Source organism: Physeter macrocephalus, unplaced genomic scaffold (genome assembly GCF_002837175.3).
Source record: "Physeter macrocephalus isolate SW-GA unplaced genomic scaffold, ASM283717v5 random_1669, whole genome shotgun sequence".
NCBI lineage: Eukaryota > Metazoa > Chordata > Mammalia > Artiodactyla > Physeteridae > Physeter > Physeter macrocephalus.
Genome location: NW_021146564.1, coordinates 164 through 17,919, shown reverse-complemented (window position 1 = coordinate 17,919; position 17,756 = coordinate 164). Strand labels below are relative to the sequence as shown.

Below are 17,756 nucleotides of genomic sequence, written 5' to 3'. Positions count from 1 at the left end.
AAAAATAAATTTATTTTATTTTTGGCTGCGTTGGGTCTTTGTTGCTGCACACGGGCTTTCTCTAGTTGCGGCGAGCGGGGGCTACTCTTCTTGTGGTGCACAGGCTTCTCATTGTGGTGGCTTCTTTTGTTGCGGAGCATGGGCTCTAGGCACGCGGGCTTCAGTAGTTGTGGCTCGCGGGCTCTAGAGCGCAGGCTTGATAGTTGTGATGCACAGGCTTAGTTGCTCCGCAGCACGTGGGATCTTCCCGGACCAGGGCTCGAACCTGCGTTCCCTGCATTGGCAGGCGTATTCTTAACCACTGTGCTTCCAGGGAAATCCCGCCACCAGGGAAGTCCCAGTACTTTTTATTGTTGAATAATATTTTGTTTTGTAGACGTACCATAATTTACTTATCCATTCATTGGTTGGTAGGCATTTGCATTGTTTATACTTGTCGGTTATTATGAACAGTATTCTTATGAATATTAAAGTACAGGGTTTGGTATGGACATGTGTTTTCATTTCTCCTGGGTGTATATATATATATATATATGTATATATATATGTATATATACATATATATATATATATAGTATGGTAACTATGTTCAACCATTTAGGGAATTGCTGGACTGTTTTCCAAAGCAACCACTCCACTTTACATTCTCATCAGCAGTGTATGGGGGTTCCAGTTTCTCTACATTCTCACTAACACTTGTTATTATCTGTCTTCTGATTATAACCGTCCTAGTGGGTATGAAGTGGTGTCTCATTGTGGTGTTGCATTTCCCTGATGGTTAATGATATTGAACTTTTTTCATGTGCTCATTGGCCATTTATATGTCTTCGCTGTAGAAATGTCTATTAAGATCCTTTACTCATTTTTAAGTTCAGTTTTTTATTATTGAGTTGTATGTTCTGGATACTAAACCCTTATCAGATATATTTGCAAGTGTTTTCTTCCATTCTGTGGGTTGTCTTTTAGTTGTCTTGATGGTGTCCTTTGAAGCACAAAGGTTTTTAATTTTGATGAAGTACAATTTATTATTTCTTTTGTTTGTGCTTTCAATGTCATATCTAAAAAAACATTGCCTAATCCAAGGTCACGAAGATTTACCCTTATTTTTTTTCTAAGACTTTTATAGTTTTAGCTCTTACATTTAGGTCCTTGATCCATTTTGAGTGAATTTTTGTATATGGTGTGAGGTAGGAATCCAATCTCATTCTTTTGCTTGCAGATGTCCACTTGTTCCAGCACCATTTATTGAAAAGACTATTCTTTTCCCATTGAATTGTCTTGGCACTGAGATTTGCTTTTTTGCATATTGTAATTTCCTGGAGATTCCTCCAAGTTGTTGTGTAAATCAATAGTTCATTCCTTTTTAATGCTGAGTAGTATTCCATGGTGTGGATATACCAGACTTTGTTTAACCATTTATCTGTTGAAGGACACTTGAACTGGTCCCAGTTGTTGGTTATTACAAGTAGAGCTGCTATGAAAATTCATTTACAAGTTTTTCATGGACATAATTTTTCATATTTTTCTGGGATAGATGCCTGAGGGTACAATTGATGGATCATATGGTAATTGCATATTTAGTTTTATTGAGAACTGTCAGAGAGGCTGTATTGTTTTACATTCTCACCAGCAATATATGAGTGATCCAGTTTTCTACATCTTTGCCAGCAGTTGGTGCTGTCATTATTATTATTTTTTAAAAAAATTTTAGCCATTCTGAGAGGTGTGTAGTAATAGCCTATCCTGGTCTTAATTTGCATTTCTTTAATGCCTTGTGATGTTAAACATCTTTTCATGTGCTGTTTGCCATCTGTATATCCTCTTTGGTGAATTATTCATGTCCTTGCCCATTTAAAAATAATTAATTAATTTTTGGCTGCATTGGGTCTTCGTTGCTGCACGCAGGCTTTTCTCTAGTTGTGGCGAGCGGGGGCTACTCTTCGTTGCGGTGCACAGGCTTCTCATTGCAGTGGCTTCTCTTGTTGTGGGGCACGGGCTCTAGGCGTGCGAGCTTCAGTAGTTGCGGCACTCGGGCTCAGTAGTTGTGGCTCGTGGGCTCTAGAGCACAGGCTCAGTAGTTGTGACGCACAGGCTTAGTTACTCCGCGGCATATGGGATCTTCCGGGATCAGGGCTTGAACCCATGTCCCCTGCCTTGGCAAGCGGATTCCTTTTTTCTTCTTTTTTTAATTGATCTTTATTAGAGTATAATTGCTTCACAATACTGTGTTAGTTTCTGTTGTACACTAGAGTGAATCAGCCATATGCATACATATGTCCCCATCTCCCCTCCCTCTTGAGCCTCCCTCCCATTCTCCCTATCCCACCCCTCTAGGTCATCGCAAAGCACCGAGCTTATCTCCCTGTGCTACGCAGCCGCTTCCCACTAGCTAAGTATTTTACATTTGGTAGTGTATATATGTCGATGTTACTCTCACTTCACCCCAGCTTCCCCCTCCCACCCCATGTCCTCAAGTCCATTGTCTATGTCTACATCTTTATTCCTGCCCTGCAACTAGGTTCATCAGTACCATTTTTTAATTTTTAGATTCCATATATATGTGTTAGCATACAGTATTTGTTTTCTCTTTCTGACTTAGTTCACTCTGTATGACAGACTCTAGGTCCATCCACCTCACTACAAATAACTCAATTTCGTTTCTTTTTATGGCTGAGTAATATTCCATCGTATATATGGCAGGCAGATTCTTAACCACTGTGCCACCAGGGAAGTCCCTGTCCTTGCCCGTTTTCTAATTGGATTATTCACTTTATATTGTTGAGCTTTGAGAGTTCTTTACACATTCTAGATGCTAGTCTTTTTTTGGGTATGTAGTTTGTAAATGTTTTTCCCTGGCTTTTAGCTTGTCTTTTTATCCTCTTCACCTGAGCTTTCATGGAGCAACATTTTAAATTTTGATGAGGGCCAATTTATCAAAATTTTCTTTTATGAATTGTGCTTTTGATGTCAAATTTAAGAACTCCTTGCCTAGCCCTAGATCCCCAAAATGTTCTCCTTTAAAAAAAAAAAGTGTTATAGTTTTACATGCAAGTCCGTGATCCATTTTGAGTTAATTTTTGGATAAGCTACGTGCTTAGGTCAAGGTTTATTTATTTTTTGCCAATCAGTATTCTTAAGTGTTTTAAAAAGCTGATCCGGGAACCATCTAAAATATAGTTTAATGCCATATTTAGAGAGACCCTTGGGTGTTGGGTAAGAGTATTCCAGTGGAAGTTACTTTCTAGTTGAGGGATCTGAGTCAGGTTACTTAACCTCCCCAAGCTTTAGCCCCCTTGTTTTATAACGTGGGAATGTTCATAATCCTTACCATACAGGGTAAGTGTGAAGATTCATTCAACACGTGTTTATTGAGTGCCTATTATGTGTCATGTACTGTTTAGTTGCTAGTGATATAAGACTGCGACCAAGACAGACAAAAGCCACTAGTGAGTGAGTTCCTCTTGTCGGAGCTCTGCATGGAACTCACATTCTGGCGGAGGAGACAGTAAACAAGTGAAATATATGGATGGTCAGATGATGACCAGGGCTGTGAAGGTTAAAGCAGGAAGGGGGATGGGGTGTGGGGGCAGGAGAATTGTCATTTCAAAAAGGCTCAGGGACCGTTTTGCCGAGAAGGTGACATTTGAGCAGAGACCTGAAGGAGGTGAGGGACAGTGCCACGCAGGAAGCTGGAGGAATTGCTGGGGGAAGGGGCATTCCAGGCAGACGTAATAGCAAGGAAGTCTGTATAGCGTGCTTGGCAAGTGTGAGGAGAAACAAGGAGACCAGTAGAACTGTGGTCTAGTGACTGAGGGGGAGCTGGCAGGAGAGAAGGTCAAAGTCATGCTGGGGATGTGGGACTCAGAGCCATTTTACGCTGGGTGGGCTGGGGAGCCATTGCGGGTTTGGAGAGCAGGAATGACATCACTTACTATGTTTGAAAGGATCACCTTGGTCGTTTTGTGGAGAATAGATTCCAGGAAGGCAAGGGGACCAGAGGAGAGACCAGTGAGGAGACTACTGCAACAATTCAGCTGGGACATGGTGGAGGCTGGGAGCTGGGGGGAAGTAGTGGTGGTGGTGGTGAAAAGTGGTTTATTTTCTGGGTTTGTTTTGAAGGTAGAGCTAACTGCATTTGTTCATGGATTGGATGTGCAGTGAGAGAAGGAAATAGAAGTCAAGGATGGCTCCAAGGTGTTTGGCTTGAGCAGCCAGAAGGATGGAATTATCATTTACTGCGAGGGAGCAGACTGCGGGAGGAGCAGGAGTAGTAGATGGGGTGCCATAGATAAGGAGTCCTGTGCTGGAAATGTTGACTGATATGCCTATTAGCCGTTCAAGTGGAGATATCTATCAGGTGGATGGATTTACGAGTATGGAATTCAGGGAAGAGGTTCGGGCTGCAGATATAAATTTGAAAGTCATCAGTATAGACATGGTGTAGATGGTATTTACATCCGTGAGACTGGTTGAGATCTCTTATGCTGGTGGTTCTCAACTGGGGGGGTGATTTTGTCTCCCAGGAGACATCTGCAGGGTCTGGAGACATATTGGTTGTAACAACTGGGGGTGGGGTGCTAATGGCGTCTAAGGGGTAGAGGAAGCCAGAGAAGCTGATAAACATCCTACAGTGTATAAACAGCCTCTTCAACAAAGAATTATCTAGTCCGAAACGTCAGTAATGCTGAGGTTGAGAACCCCTGATTTAGTCCTTAGATTTTAGGGAATAAGTGTCGGTGGAAAAGAGAAAAGCGGTGAAGTCTGAACCGTGGTACCCTCCAGTGTTTTGGGTTAAATGCCGGTGATGGCATGCAAATGCATTAAATGCCTGTGAAGTATAGTGCCTATAACACACAGTAAGCACTCAGTAAATGACAACTGTTGTTGCTATGGTGTTTTTAACTCTTCAAAGCCAGTTCTGGTCAGGTACTTAGAATAAAAGAAATCAGAGCCGGGGATCCACAGAGAATCTCTCTTCTTCTCTCCTTAATGTACAGATGAAACCCAGAGAGAGGAAGGCAATTGCCTGTGATCATACAGTGGGTTAAGAACCCATGTTTTACGGTGACAGCCGTTGTTCGTTCCCATTTCACAGATGAGAAAACTGAGATTCAGAGATTTTTAGTCACTTGCCCAAATCTACGCAGTGAGTCTGTAGCAGAGTCAGAACCAAAGTTGGAATGTCCTGCCTTCCAGTCTAGTTTTTGAAACTACCACCACCATCACAACCACACCATTAGGAACAGCAGCAGCAGCTGCCATTGTGGGCTGAGTGCCCACTTTGTGCCAGCACTGCTAAACACTTTACATAGGCTGGCCGGGACAGGACCTGGGGCAGGGACCAGGCAGACAGGATCCGGACAACTCACCTTGCCTTCTCTTCGTTGGCATCACCACCCCTCCTTGCTTAGGCGCCTTGGCCCATAGTTGTTTTGCTGTTGGCCAGCTGTGTTGTCATTTCCCTGGTCCCCATGAAACTCCGCTCCCACCATATTATTTAATATAAAAACAATAATATAACGTCAGTAGAAGGCATTTAAAAGAAATCACTCTAAATGTCACCATCCTAGCCTAACAGCTGTTTCAGTTTTCCTGCCTTCTTCAAATCTCTGCCCACATGCCTACAGTACACATTTCACACCCTTGTCATTGGGATGTGGAAAGCATTCTGTATTCTGCTTCCTTTTCTTGGTGTTGTTACACGTGTTACGTTGTTTATAATCATGTTTATTGGCTGTAGGAGTCCACTGAGTGTCTCCATATGGCTGGGCTATTTGTCTCTAGATTCCTATTATTGTGAATAATACTGTATTGAAAAATTTAGTGCTTATTGTGCTTTGTTTCCTCCTTGAGTTATTTCTTTCAGATAAGTAGTCAGGGGTGGTTTAAGAAAGGACTTTGACATATATTGCTTTAAAAATGGTCACACTAATTTATACTGTTACTATAAGGGGTGCTGCTGTATATAAGAGTGTATCTCACCCTTGGAGTGCACATATTAATTAATTAACTACTATAAGTTAGACCATCTCATGTAACTTTCACACTTGCTCTTCAAAGTAGGTGTTACTATATCTCCATTTTTTAGTCAAGGACCTTGATGTTCAAAAGGGGGTTAAATCACTTGCCTGAAGTCACAGAACTAATGAGAGGTGGAGATGATAGGATTTGAACTCTGGAGCACCCGACCCCACTCCAAAGCCCCTTCCTCAAGAAACAGTTAATGTTTCAGGGTTATTGAATCCTCCTTAACATCATTAAAATCAACACATTTTGGCCTAATTTGACAGATGTTAGCTGTTAGCCTTCTTGTTTTAATGTGCATTTTGACCTTTGATCTCTGAGTAGCCTACAGCCATATGGAATTTAGAGAGATGGGGCTTTGAGGTCCCCAAGTTCTGTTTTGCCAGTGTGTGCTGGCAGCTGAAGAGAGTGTGTGTGGGTGCCAGATGGTTTTTGGAAACACAGAGAGACTCATGAATTCACACCCCTCAATCAACATATCAGCCTTTAGTCAACAAACTATTTGAGCCCCTGGATCTGCCCAGATTTGTTCAGGCTGGGAAGAGAAAGAAAAGTGAGCTTTCTTTTCAAAGACCCCTTCTTCTAGCGAGGCGGATGGGGGCTAACACAGCTGTTGGAGAATGAGATACCCAAGCGGGAGGGTGAAAGTTTCATCCTCCACGTTAGAGGTTACCATTTTGTGCCCTGCAAAGTGGTTTTAAGAAACCTGAGTAGGTTGCCAGTATTTAAAAATCTGGAGATTTCACACACACAAATCGGAATTTCTGGCTTCTCTTAAGAAATGGGAAGATCTGGCAACCCTGAGCCTGTAGTCCTGCATGGCGATATCGCCTGGAACTGAGCGGCAGCTGCCCCTTTTGGATGGGACACTTACAGTCTTGTTGTTCAGAGTCCCGACCCAGCCTGTGTTACCGGTTTACATTGAACGTTTCATGTCCTTCTCTAAATGCTGCCAGATGGTGAAGGAAGCAGTGCACTTTGGCCAAACCTGGAAGGATGGCAAAGAATGTGGAGCAGGTGTTCCCGGGGGTGGGGATGGTGTGAGCAGAGCTGCAGGAAAACGAGATCCACTCTCACTAGTGCAAATAAAGCCATGGTACTTGGCTTTAGTAGACATAGACATAGACATAGACATAGGCATAGGCATAGACATAGACATAGACACCTTGAGACAGGACACATCGGGCAGCCAGGACCAGAGCCAGAAAGTCAAGGAATAAAGCAAGGATCTCTGAACAAGATGGCAGAGTGAGCACACACAAAATCCTCCTACTCCTCTCCAAACACATAAGAGCGATGGGTTAAAACAAAACCATATAGAAAACCATTAGGAAAATCTCTATGGGCCAGGAACGGGAGAGAAAACACAAGTATGGTAAGTGGGCTTGCAGCCAGCAACCCTCAGGTTGCAGTGAGCAGGGAGCCAGCCCTTTAACGTTTTTGTTGGGTGGGGATCGGGTCTGCCTCGTTTGTGGGGAGAAGAGAGCCAGGCTCTCTGTAAGAAGTCAAGAGGTGGGCCTTGCTCTCAGCATGTGCTGAAATCTCTCTTTGGTGGTCTGATGTATGACTGGAGACTGCCACTTGCCTGTGGTCCAGGGAAGGAAGGAAAACTCCTGGGCGGAAACAAACTTGCATTGTGTTGTCCTTGGGACCAGTGTCTAAAGCTGTGCCACCTACCCAGGCATTCCCAAGTAAAGAGCAGCCTGATGTTTCTCTTTGCATCATCTTTGTAAAGAGCATCCTGAGCAAATTAATCATATAAAAATGATAATAGGGTCATACTTAATGATCTTAAGAGGCCAAGCAGTAGTGCTTTCTTTCCTGTTCATTAAGGTGTGTCCTGAGGTCCTCTAACTGGGGAAACTTTGCAGGTGTCACAGAACCTGCACAGTCAGGGGGCAAGAGAGAAGAGGATCATTAGTAATCTTGGCTTCTTCCATCATTTTATAGATGAGGAAACTGAGGCCCAGAGATTTGCTTAGGATCACACAGCTGGTCAATGCAGATGCAGGACTGGGGTCTGAGCCCCCCGGGCTCCATCCTGGCTTTGCTTCAGAAGCCTTGATTTCTTTACTTATAAAATGAGGATAACTTTCTGGTTTTATGGAATCATCAAGAGGCTGTAAAGCACAGTAATATACACCTCCCTTGTGTTGGGGTAGCTGCCTCTCCAGAGGCATTGGTGTGATTTATTTTTATTTTTTGGACAGTGAATTCCTCATGGGGAGGCAGGGTAGTGGTGGTTAAGAGTGTGGATTCTGAAGCCAGCCTGTCCAGGTTTGTATCCCAGCTTTACCACTTACTGTCTGTGCCACTGTGGGCAAGTTACTTATCTCTCCTGTGTGCCTCCATTTCTACATGTGTGTAACAGGGCTAATAATCACACCTGTCTGTTGGATTACAGAGAGGATTAAATGAGATAAAGCATTTTAAAACCTCTGAACAATGCCTAGCACATACAAAGCCTCTAATAAATGTTAACAGCCATTATCATCATCATCATCTAACAGATTGTATTTCCCTTTTTGCTTTGGCAGCCAGGAAACTCACCACCTAATTTGAATCTTATCTTTAGCTCCACATAGAACCTAATGACATGCATTTCTATTTTCCTAACATTCTCTGGCATTATTTTAACTATTTGCCTCTCATTTCCCCCATCATCCTGACTTCTCTATATTATTGTATCGTATATATTACTATAAGCTGTTTTAGTTTGGAATTAATAAATTAAGGAAAATACAGCAGTTGGTTGATTCAGACTGTCTTGACGTCCTCCAGCACGATCTTGAAATAGGAGGTGAACTGTATTATTAAAAAAATTATAGCTAAAATTTTCGAGGGCCTGTTGTGTATTAGCCATTATTGCACATGCTTTGCATGTATTACCTTAAACCTCACAGCCATCCTATGATGTAGGGCCTATTATCCCATTTTGCAGTTGAGAAAACTAAAGCTCAGAGAGGTGAAGCAGCTTAGCCAGTGGTTGCCAGCTGCAAGTGGCAGAGCCAGGATTCAGATGTGGCCCCGCCTGACTCCAAACACACTTTTACTCACTGTTTTCTCTTCTAGGGGGTCTCTTGGACTCTTGGGGGCAAAGGAAGGTTGATGTCAGTCAGCTGAATGATGTTTTCTCTCCCATCTACTCTTCTTTTCCCATTTCTTCTACCTTTTCTCTCTGCTTCCTGGGTTGCCCAGAGCCCATGAGGGCCCCCAAAGGCCTGGCTTTTGCTGAGATTCAGGCCCGCCAGCTGACCCTGCAGTGGGAACCACTGGGCTACAACGTGACACGTTGCCACACCTACACTGTGTCCCTGTGCTATCACTACACCCTGGGCAGCAGCCACAACCAGACCATCCAGGAATGTGTGAAGATAGAGCGGGGTGTCAGCCGCTACACCATCAAGAACCTACTGCCCTACCGGAATGTCCACGTGCGGCTCGTCCTCACTAACCCCGAGGGGCGCAAGGAGGGCAAGGAGGTCACGTTCCAGACGGACGAGGATGGTAAGAGGCCCCCTTATTCCCAGTGTTCTCAGTGCCTCCCATAGACGCTGCATGTCTGAGACTGAAATTGCTATAGGAAATTATTTGCTTAGGATTAAACCGACTGTATAACAGTAAAGTAATGATACTGATATCTATTCCCCTGAAGACTTTGGGTTAAGTTGGTATATTTCTTCCTTAATTGTTTGGGAACATTTAGCAGTAAAGTCATTTGGGCCTGGAGTTTTCTTTGTGGCAGGGTTTTTTAATAGTAGTTTTAATTTTCAAAACAGATACTGGAATATTCCGGTTTTCTACTCTTGTATCAGTTTTGGTATACTGCGTTTTTTTTTTGTTTTTTTTTTTTTCCCCGGTACGCGGGCCTCTCACTGTTGTGGCCTCTCCCATTGCGGAGCACAGGCTCCGGACGCCCAGGCTCCGGGGCCATGGCTCCCACGCAGGCTCAGTGGCCATGGCTCACAGGCCTAGCCGCTCCGCGGCATGTGGGATCTTACCGGACCGGGGCACGAACCCGTGTCCCCTGCATCAGCAGGCAGACGCTCAACCACTGCACCACCAGGGAAGCCTGGTATACTGCGTTTTTAAGGAGTTTGATCATTTCACCTAAATTGTCAAATTTCTTACCATAAAGTCGGTTATAATACTATCTTACATTTATTGAACATCAGTAGGATCTATAGTGCTATTCCCTTTTTCATTCCTGATATTGGTAATTTGTGTCTTCTCTCTTATTCTCATGTTTCTCATGGTAAGGGTGTATAAATTTTATTAATCTTTCCAAAGAGCCAACTTTTGGCCTAGTTTATTTTCTTTATTGAATATTTTCTATTCTTTCTTTCTTTTTTTAAAAAAATACTTTCTTTGGATTTGATCAGCTTTTCTTTTAGCTTTTTGAGATAGAAACTTATTAGATCATTGATTTTGAGCATTTCTTTATTTCTAATATATACATTTAAAGCTATAAATTTCCCTCTAAGCCCTGCTTTAGCTGCATCCCACAGGTTCTGATATATCCTATCTTCAGTATCATTCAGTTTAAAATATTTTCTAATTTCTGTTATGATTTCTTCTTTGACCCAAGAGTTATTTAGAATTACATTGCTTGATTTCTAAGCAATTAAGATTTTTCTAATTATCTTTTTGTTATTGATTTTTAGCTTACTTCCACTATGGTCAGAGTATATAATCTAGTTTTGGTCTTTTGAAATTTGATCCTTGCTTTATGGCCTGACATATGGTTAAATTTTGATAAATGTTCCATATCTACTTGAAAAAAATAGGCGTTCTGTCCTTGTTGGGTGCACTGTTCTACTTATGTCAAGCTAATATTTATTAAGCACTTACTATATGTCAAGCACTATTCTGAATGCTTTTCATGTATTAATGCATATGATCCTCATGACCACCCTATTTGGTTATTTACTATTACCATTCCCATTTTACAGATGAGGGCACATAGCTAGTAGATGGGTAGCAGAGCTGGGTTTCAAACCTGGCCATCTGTTTGAGAGTTGTTTTTCTTAACAGCTACACTCTAATGCCAGCAAAAGTGTTCTCCAGATTGCTGTAAAATCCCAGGTAACCCCAAGCTCCTTGGTTAATAGTTTTTTATTTTGTTTTGTTTTTTGCTTCCTCACATATGCAGTTTTCTGTTCTGCACAGCAGCATCCCAGATATAAAATTCAACTCCTTCCTTGATTTCCAGAAAACCCCACTCGCCTAAGGCAACGTGTATGCTCTATGCCCTGCACTGATGTGCTGAGGATTTGCTGGGGATGGGAGTGAGGACTAGAGGGGTTTACCCTGAATCATTGCAAATGTAGGAAAGGAAAAACTTAACTTTTTTCTTCTACTCATCTTAGGTTCATTTGTTGGGGCCTTGTAAATTAGATGGAGAAAAGACAGATTAACAAGAGAAAAACAAACAGGAGTTTATTTTTATTTATTTATTTTATTAAAAAGTTTTAAACTGAGGTATAATTGATTTACAATATTGTGTTAGTTTCAGGTGTACAGCAAAGTGATTCCAATATAAGATATATATATACATATACATATTTTTTCGGATTATTTTCCATTCTAGGAAATAGTAGTTTATGAACACATGCATCACCCATAACAGGGGAGTACTCGGTGGTGAGTAACTCAGAGGGGTGGTGAGAACTTGGACTTATATAGTGTCCTAACAAAAGAACAATGAATTTTTAGAGAAGTGACAAGACAAAGGAGAAGGACTTTGAGCTTCTAGGGGAAGCAAATTAGGGGAAGTCGAATATATGGGGAAACTAACGGTAGTCTGTAAAGTTTGTTAGGTAGATTCCTCCAGGCTGATAAGGGTCTAGTTTTCTCAGTGATTAACTTCTATCCTTCCTGGTAGAGAGGGGAAGGGGGCACCTTTACAAATTTATGTCCTACTTTTAGGCAGATAGGGGGAGGACAGAGAATTTTTTCTCATGTATGCTCCTACATTGCCTTCTCAATTCAGCTCAAAATAATCCTTATACCAAGTGGCATATTTGGGGTAGCATATACTGATACCCTTCTCAACTAACCTCAAACTGAATATCAGACTGCTCTATTCTTAAAATCTGTTGACCTTTCCCCTCACCCCCTGCTAGGTACGTTGTTGTGGCTGCTTCACACCCCCTCTCCCAACCCTGGCCAGGCCTCACTTGGGTTACTTGGTTTTCTTTCTTCTTTCTCTGTCCCTACTCCCTAGGAGTAGAATGGCTAGGTTATAGAATATGTGTTCATAATAAGTAGATATATCCAGTTTTCCCAAGTGGTTGTATCAATTTATGCTGCCACTAGCAGTGTGTGAAAATTTCGGTTGCTCTGCATCCTTACCAACACTTGGAATTGTCTTTTTCCTTTTATCATTTTGGTGGGTGGATAGTGGTGTCGCCTTGTTAACTGTTCATTTTAACACAAGGCACTTGAGCTGTCCCTGATTGTTATCTGGGTGTCTGCTTTCCCCTATCTTAGGAGTTCAGCTTCTGCACAACAGTTTATCAAGGTGTTTTCCCAAACAAAGGCCGTTCTCTTCCTAGAAGAAATTCCTTGAGCCTGCTGTTAAGATGATACCTTAAAACAAAACAAAACAAAAACAAAACCATACCTGAAAGGGCTTCTGCTGAAATGTTGACAGTATTTATCTCTGGGTGATGGAATTGTAGGTGCCATTAATTTTCTTTATGCCTATTTTGATTTTCTACATTGAACATATTGTTTGTGTAATTAGTAATTTTTAGACAAGAAAACAGCTCCACCCATAATCCTGCCACTCTAATGCGGTTGTTTTCATTTTTCTGGCAAATGTCTATATTTTCTGAAAACCACTCAACTGGAACAAAATAGGAGCATTCATTCTTCTCTGCCAAATGCATCCTGCACAGTGATGAAAGTGCCAGCTGCCCTTTTCGAGTACTCAGGCGTAGGCTGAACCATATGAGAGTGCTGATATTTATTTACCTTGGGGCTTTATGTACATCACATCATTTAATTCTGGTGAGGGAGGTGTTATTATCATCCCCATTTCACAGATGAGGAAGCTGAGGCTCAGAGAGGCTGAGTGGTCCAAGCATTCCAGCTAGGAAATAGCAAAGCTGGAATCTGAACTCAGGTATCTAGTTCCAAAGCTTGCCTTTCCCTGCCCCATGTCGCCTTTCCCTGCCCCATGTCGCCTTTCCCTTGCAGTTCCTGGCGGGATTGCAGCTGAGTCCCTGACCTTCACTCCGCTGGAGGACATGATCTTCCTCAAGTGGGAGGAGCCCCAGGAACCCAATGGCCTCATCACTCAGTATGAGGTGGGTTTGGACCCTATTACAACTGGGGCCCCTGGTGGAAGGTGGGCCCACAGGTTGTAGAGGGAAGTATATGGGGCAGAGGAACAGAGGTGATCATTGGGATTCCTTCCACTATGGCTGGGGTCTGTGCCCCATGTGTTATGGGGACAGGGGCCCTGAAGGCAGAAGAGAGAGGCGAAGGTGCCCAGAGGCCTGGACTAAGGGGCATCCACGGTCCCCCCACCAAGCTTCTCCCCTTTGCCCAACCTTATCCCTAGCTCACCTGAACCATGATGGGTGGGAGGCTACGGGACTAGTGATGCCCTTCCCCATCCCTGGCCTCCCTACCTGCCCATCCTGCCCCCAGATCAGCTACCAGAGCATCGAGTCGTCAGACCCGGCGGTGAATGTGCCGGGCCCACGGCGTACCATCTCCAAGCTCCGCAATGAGACCTACCACGTCTTCTCCAACCTGCACCCGGGCACCACCTACCTGTTCTCTGTGCGGGCCCGCACGGGCAAAGGCTTCGGCCAGGCGGCGCTCACCGAGATCACCACCAACATCTCAGGTGAGCCCCGCCTGACCCGCCCTAGCCCCTTTGGAGGAGGCACAGAGTCTCAGGGTTCTATGGGTAGGGGGTGAGGCTTCCTGGGGGTGGTGATGGAGGGCTCCTGCTGAGATAAAGGTACCATTTAGAGGTTGAGGTCGGGGTCAGGGAGGATTAAATCAGAGGAGTCTAGAGACTATGATCAGTGGAATCCAAGGGCTGAGTTCAGGGGTCAGGGAAGCTCAGGTCAGAGGGAACAAGGAGGCGAAGGCTGAAGGGGAGGAGATCTGAGGACAGGGGTCAAGGAGGCTGGAGGCCTGACCTTCCTGGTCCAGTGGCCAGGCTCTGTGCTTATGTCCTGTCCCCTTCCCCAGCTCCCAGCTTTGATTATGCTGACATGCCGTCGCCGCTGGGCGAGTCTGAGAACACCATCACCGTGCTGCTGAGGCCAGCACAGGGCCGCGGGGCGCCCATCAGGTGGGGACGCCTGCACGGAGGGGCGGGGGGGTCAGGGCCATAGGGAAGAGGCCCCTCCTCTGACCCAGAGTCTCCACCCAGGCCAGCTCACCCTTGTCCTTCCTCAGTCTCACACTAAGGGTTCAGAGTGTCAGGAGGAGGACATTCTGTGATCCTGGGCAGGCAGGACGCCTGCAGTCACTCCCCTCTGAGGCCGCAGGGTGCCTGGTGGTGACTGTCATGAGATCTCTGGACAACATCCAGCCTGGAGAGGGGACTGTTCAGGCCTCTCCAGAGGGCCTCCTTCTGACACCTTGGAGAAGTGAACTCTGGGGGCCTTATTTTTCCCAGCATTTTCCCTGGAAGATCCCATCCAGGGAGACACAGAGATGGGCTTTCTGGAAGGCTAGTGCAGCCAGCCAGATGGGGCCATCTCTCTGGAGTGGCCAAGAGCTTGGCCTCCCCACTTCTTTGCAGAGAAAGCTGATGCCATAGTGGCTGTTTCTGTTGGGGAGAAGGTGCTGGAGACAAGATGTGTGTGTGTGTGTGTGTGTGTGTGTGTGTGTGTGTGTGTGTGCGCGCACGTGTGGTGAAGACACGTGACGTGTGTGTGATGTGTGTGTATGTATGTGAAAGAGAGTGAGCGTGTTTGTGGAATGTGTGCACATGCTTCCTGTCAGCCAGACAGCGTGTTAGGGACTTTACCTGCATGAGTCATGTTATCCTCGTGGCAGCCTGTGGAGTGGGTATTAGTACCCTTATTTTACACATCAGGAAACAGGCTCAGAGAGCCTGAATAACAAGCCCCCATGGCCACATAGCTGGTAAACGATAGCGCTGGGATTTGGAAGCCAGGTTTGTCTGCAAAGCCTGTACCTTTCCTTGAAGTCACAGAGCCTCCCTGCCCCTCTGGTCCACCCCCTCCTACCATAAAGTTTCATGCACTGGGAGAGGGTGACAGCCTGCATTTGGGCATGGGAGGGTCCTCTTAAGCCCCCCAAGAAGGCAGTGGGTTTCCCAGGTGCCCTTGACACCCCCTCATTTCCTCACTGTTCCCCCCTTCCACTCTTTTCTCCTGCTTTGGCTCCCCTGTATTTGCCACTGCAAAGCCTGCCCTGGGCTGATTCCCAGACCCCAGGAAAAAGTCTGGGCATCTCAGGGGCATTTGGCGTTTTGCAGGAGCCTCAGGGCCCTGTTGCCTCTGAATCTGGGAGGAGTTGGGAAACCAGCATCACCTTCTCCTTTCCTTTTCCCTTGGGGGATCCTGTGAGCAGGCCTGGTCAGCGTCTTTCAGGGATGATGATGGCAAGGCTGGATCTGGGTGAGGGGTGGACCATGTGAGGGGGAGAGGCCTGATGGCTGTGCAACCTTGGGCATGTCCCTTCACCCCTCTGAGCCTCCCTTAGGTGCATCATGGGGATCATCCCAGATCAAGATGTGCTTTGTTCATGGCTAATGATTATTATCATTTCCTGGTGGGACTTCGGGCCAGGAGAGGCCTCACATCAGCCTGGGAAATGGAGGGTTGAGAAGGGCCTGGGCTGGTTAGTGATGGAATGAACCTGTCTGGCCCAAATCCCAGGGTGCTGGGGTGATTCCCTCCCAACTTGGAAGCTCAAAAGAAACAGCTGGAGAGCAAGGAAAAGGCATTTCTACTTTGCCAGAGTGCAGGCTGTCAGTATGGGGTGTCCCATGCCAAGACGTGACCCAGGCTGGGACTGGAAATATTTAAATTTGTCAGCATTCATTTATTTACTCTTGGCTTTGTTTCACAGAGGATTTGGAGGAGTTCACAGCAAGGCCATTCAGTAAAGTGATGAAAATAAATAGTAATACACAAGTCGGGATCAGGAGACACAAATCAGAGGGAATACAGACCAGGGAACACAAATCAGCCATCAGGACTGGGAGATGGCAGGCTCAGAGTTGCAGTCTCCTGGGAGGGTCGGGAGGGTACTTGAGAGGCAGGGTTAGTGTGACCTCGTTTGCTTACTAAGTGACCGGCTCCCCCACTGGAGGGCAGTTCCAGGAAGCCTACATCCCCCAAGTGCCCAGCACAGGGCCCATGTCTGAGCTTAGTAAACACTTTCTGGATGAGTGAATGCATCATGTCTTACTCGAATTTATTGTGGCCTAGAGGGACCTGTCTGGAACCTGGTTGGAGCCTGAGGCTTGGGATTCCCAGGCCCAGGAGGACTCATTGAGGAGTCAGGGTGGGGCTTTAGGGCTTGGTTCCCTTAAGCAGGGCTCACATTCTTTCAGCCTTAGTTACAGTAATAACAGCTGACAGGCACTGGCTGCTTGCTAAACTTGCCTCCTTCCTCACCTCTACCTTATGTAACAGTCCTGTAATCACTCCCATTTTACAGAGGAGGAAACTGAGGCCCAGGGAGCTTAAGTGACTTGCCCAGCTAGTAAGAGGCAGAGCTGAGATGAGCCCTCTCCTGGGCCTGACCCCAAAGCCCACGCCCTTAGCCACCAGACGGCTCTCCCTGTTCTCTGGCAACCGTGACCACTGCACTTTCCCCTCCCCATGTCCAGTGTGTACCAGGTTATTGTGGAGGAGGAGCGGCCACGGAGACTCCGGCGGGAGCCAGGCGGCCAGGACTGCTTCCCAGTGCCTCTGACCTTCGATGCGGCGCTGGCCCGAGGCCTGGTGCACTACTTCGGGGCCGAACTGGCGGCCAGCAGTCTGCCTGAGGCCATGCCCTTCACCGTGGGTGACAACCATACCTATCGTGGCTTCTGGAACCCACCACTTGAGCCCAGGAAGGCCTACCTCATCTACTTCCAGGCAACAAGCCACCTGAAGGGGGTGAGGGGCCGACCGGAGTGGTGGCGGGGGCGGCTGGGGGGCAGGATTGGCGACACCTTGGAGCAGGCTGCTACAGAGGCCAGAGACCCACCCCCACCAGGCCCTACCCCCGTCCTGATCCCGCCCCCGCTGATGAGCCTTGCCCTCCGATAGCTCCTCTCACTCCCAGCCCCGCCCACTCACCTGAGCCCCACCCTCCTAACCCCAGCCAGCTTCTCTCCAGCAGTACCCTCTTCCTGAACCATTTTTCCCCAGACTCTTTTCTATCCACGCTCCCAGCCTGGTCCCTGCTGCCCTCTGAGGCCCTGGTCTTCTATCTCAGGCTCCTCTCTCTCCAGAGGGGGCCCATCTCAGGTTCCCACTTTCACCAGACCTTGAGGAGGCCTGGGATCCTCCTCCTCCCTGAAGCCCCGTCCTTCTCCAGGCTCCTCCCTCCTCGGATCGCTCCTTCCCAGGCTGCCCCCCTCCTAAGCAGACCCCTGGATCTAGGCCCTACCCTCATTTCTGAGCGCCTCCCCCAACCAGCCCTCTTCCCGTGTTGTTTCTTTCTTTGTTTCCACCTATCTCATCCCCCTTTCCTAAGGCACTACCCTATTGCAGGCTCCTTCCCTCTTGGCCCCT

General features: G+C 46.1%; 1 protein-coding gene across 1 annotated transcript in view; it reads left to right on the top strand.

Annotated features, from left to right (window-relative positions):
• LOC114485413 (receptor-type tyrosine-protein phosphatase U-like) overlaps positions 1-17,288 on the top strand; it is a 22,456-nt gene extending 5,168 nt beyond the window's left edge. Inside the window, exons 7-11 of the mRNA XM_028486797.1 lie at positions 9,223-9,531; positions 13,228-13,337; positions 13,684-13,885; positions 14,239-14,341; positions 16,862-17,288. Coding sequence (XP_028342598.1) covers positions 9,223-9,531; positions 13,228-13,337; positions 13,684-13,885; positions 14,239-14,341; positions 16,862-17,288 — 1,151 coding nt within the window. The remainder of the gene's footprint in view (positions 1-9,222; positions 9,532-13,227; positions 13,338-13,683; positions 13,886-14,238; positions 14,342-16,861) is intronic.
• Positions 17,289-17,756: the final 468 nt, after the last annotated feature.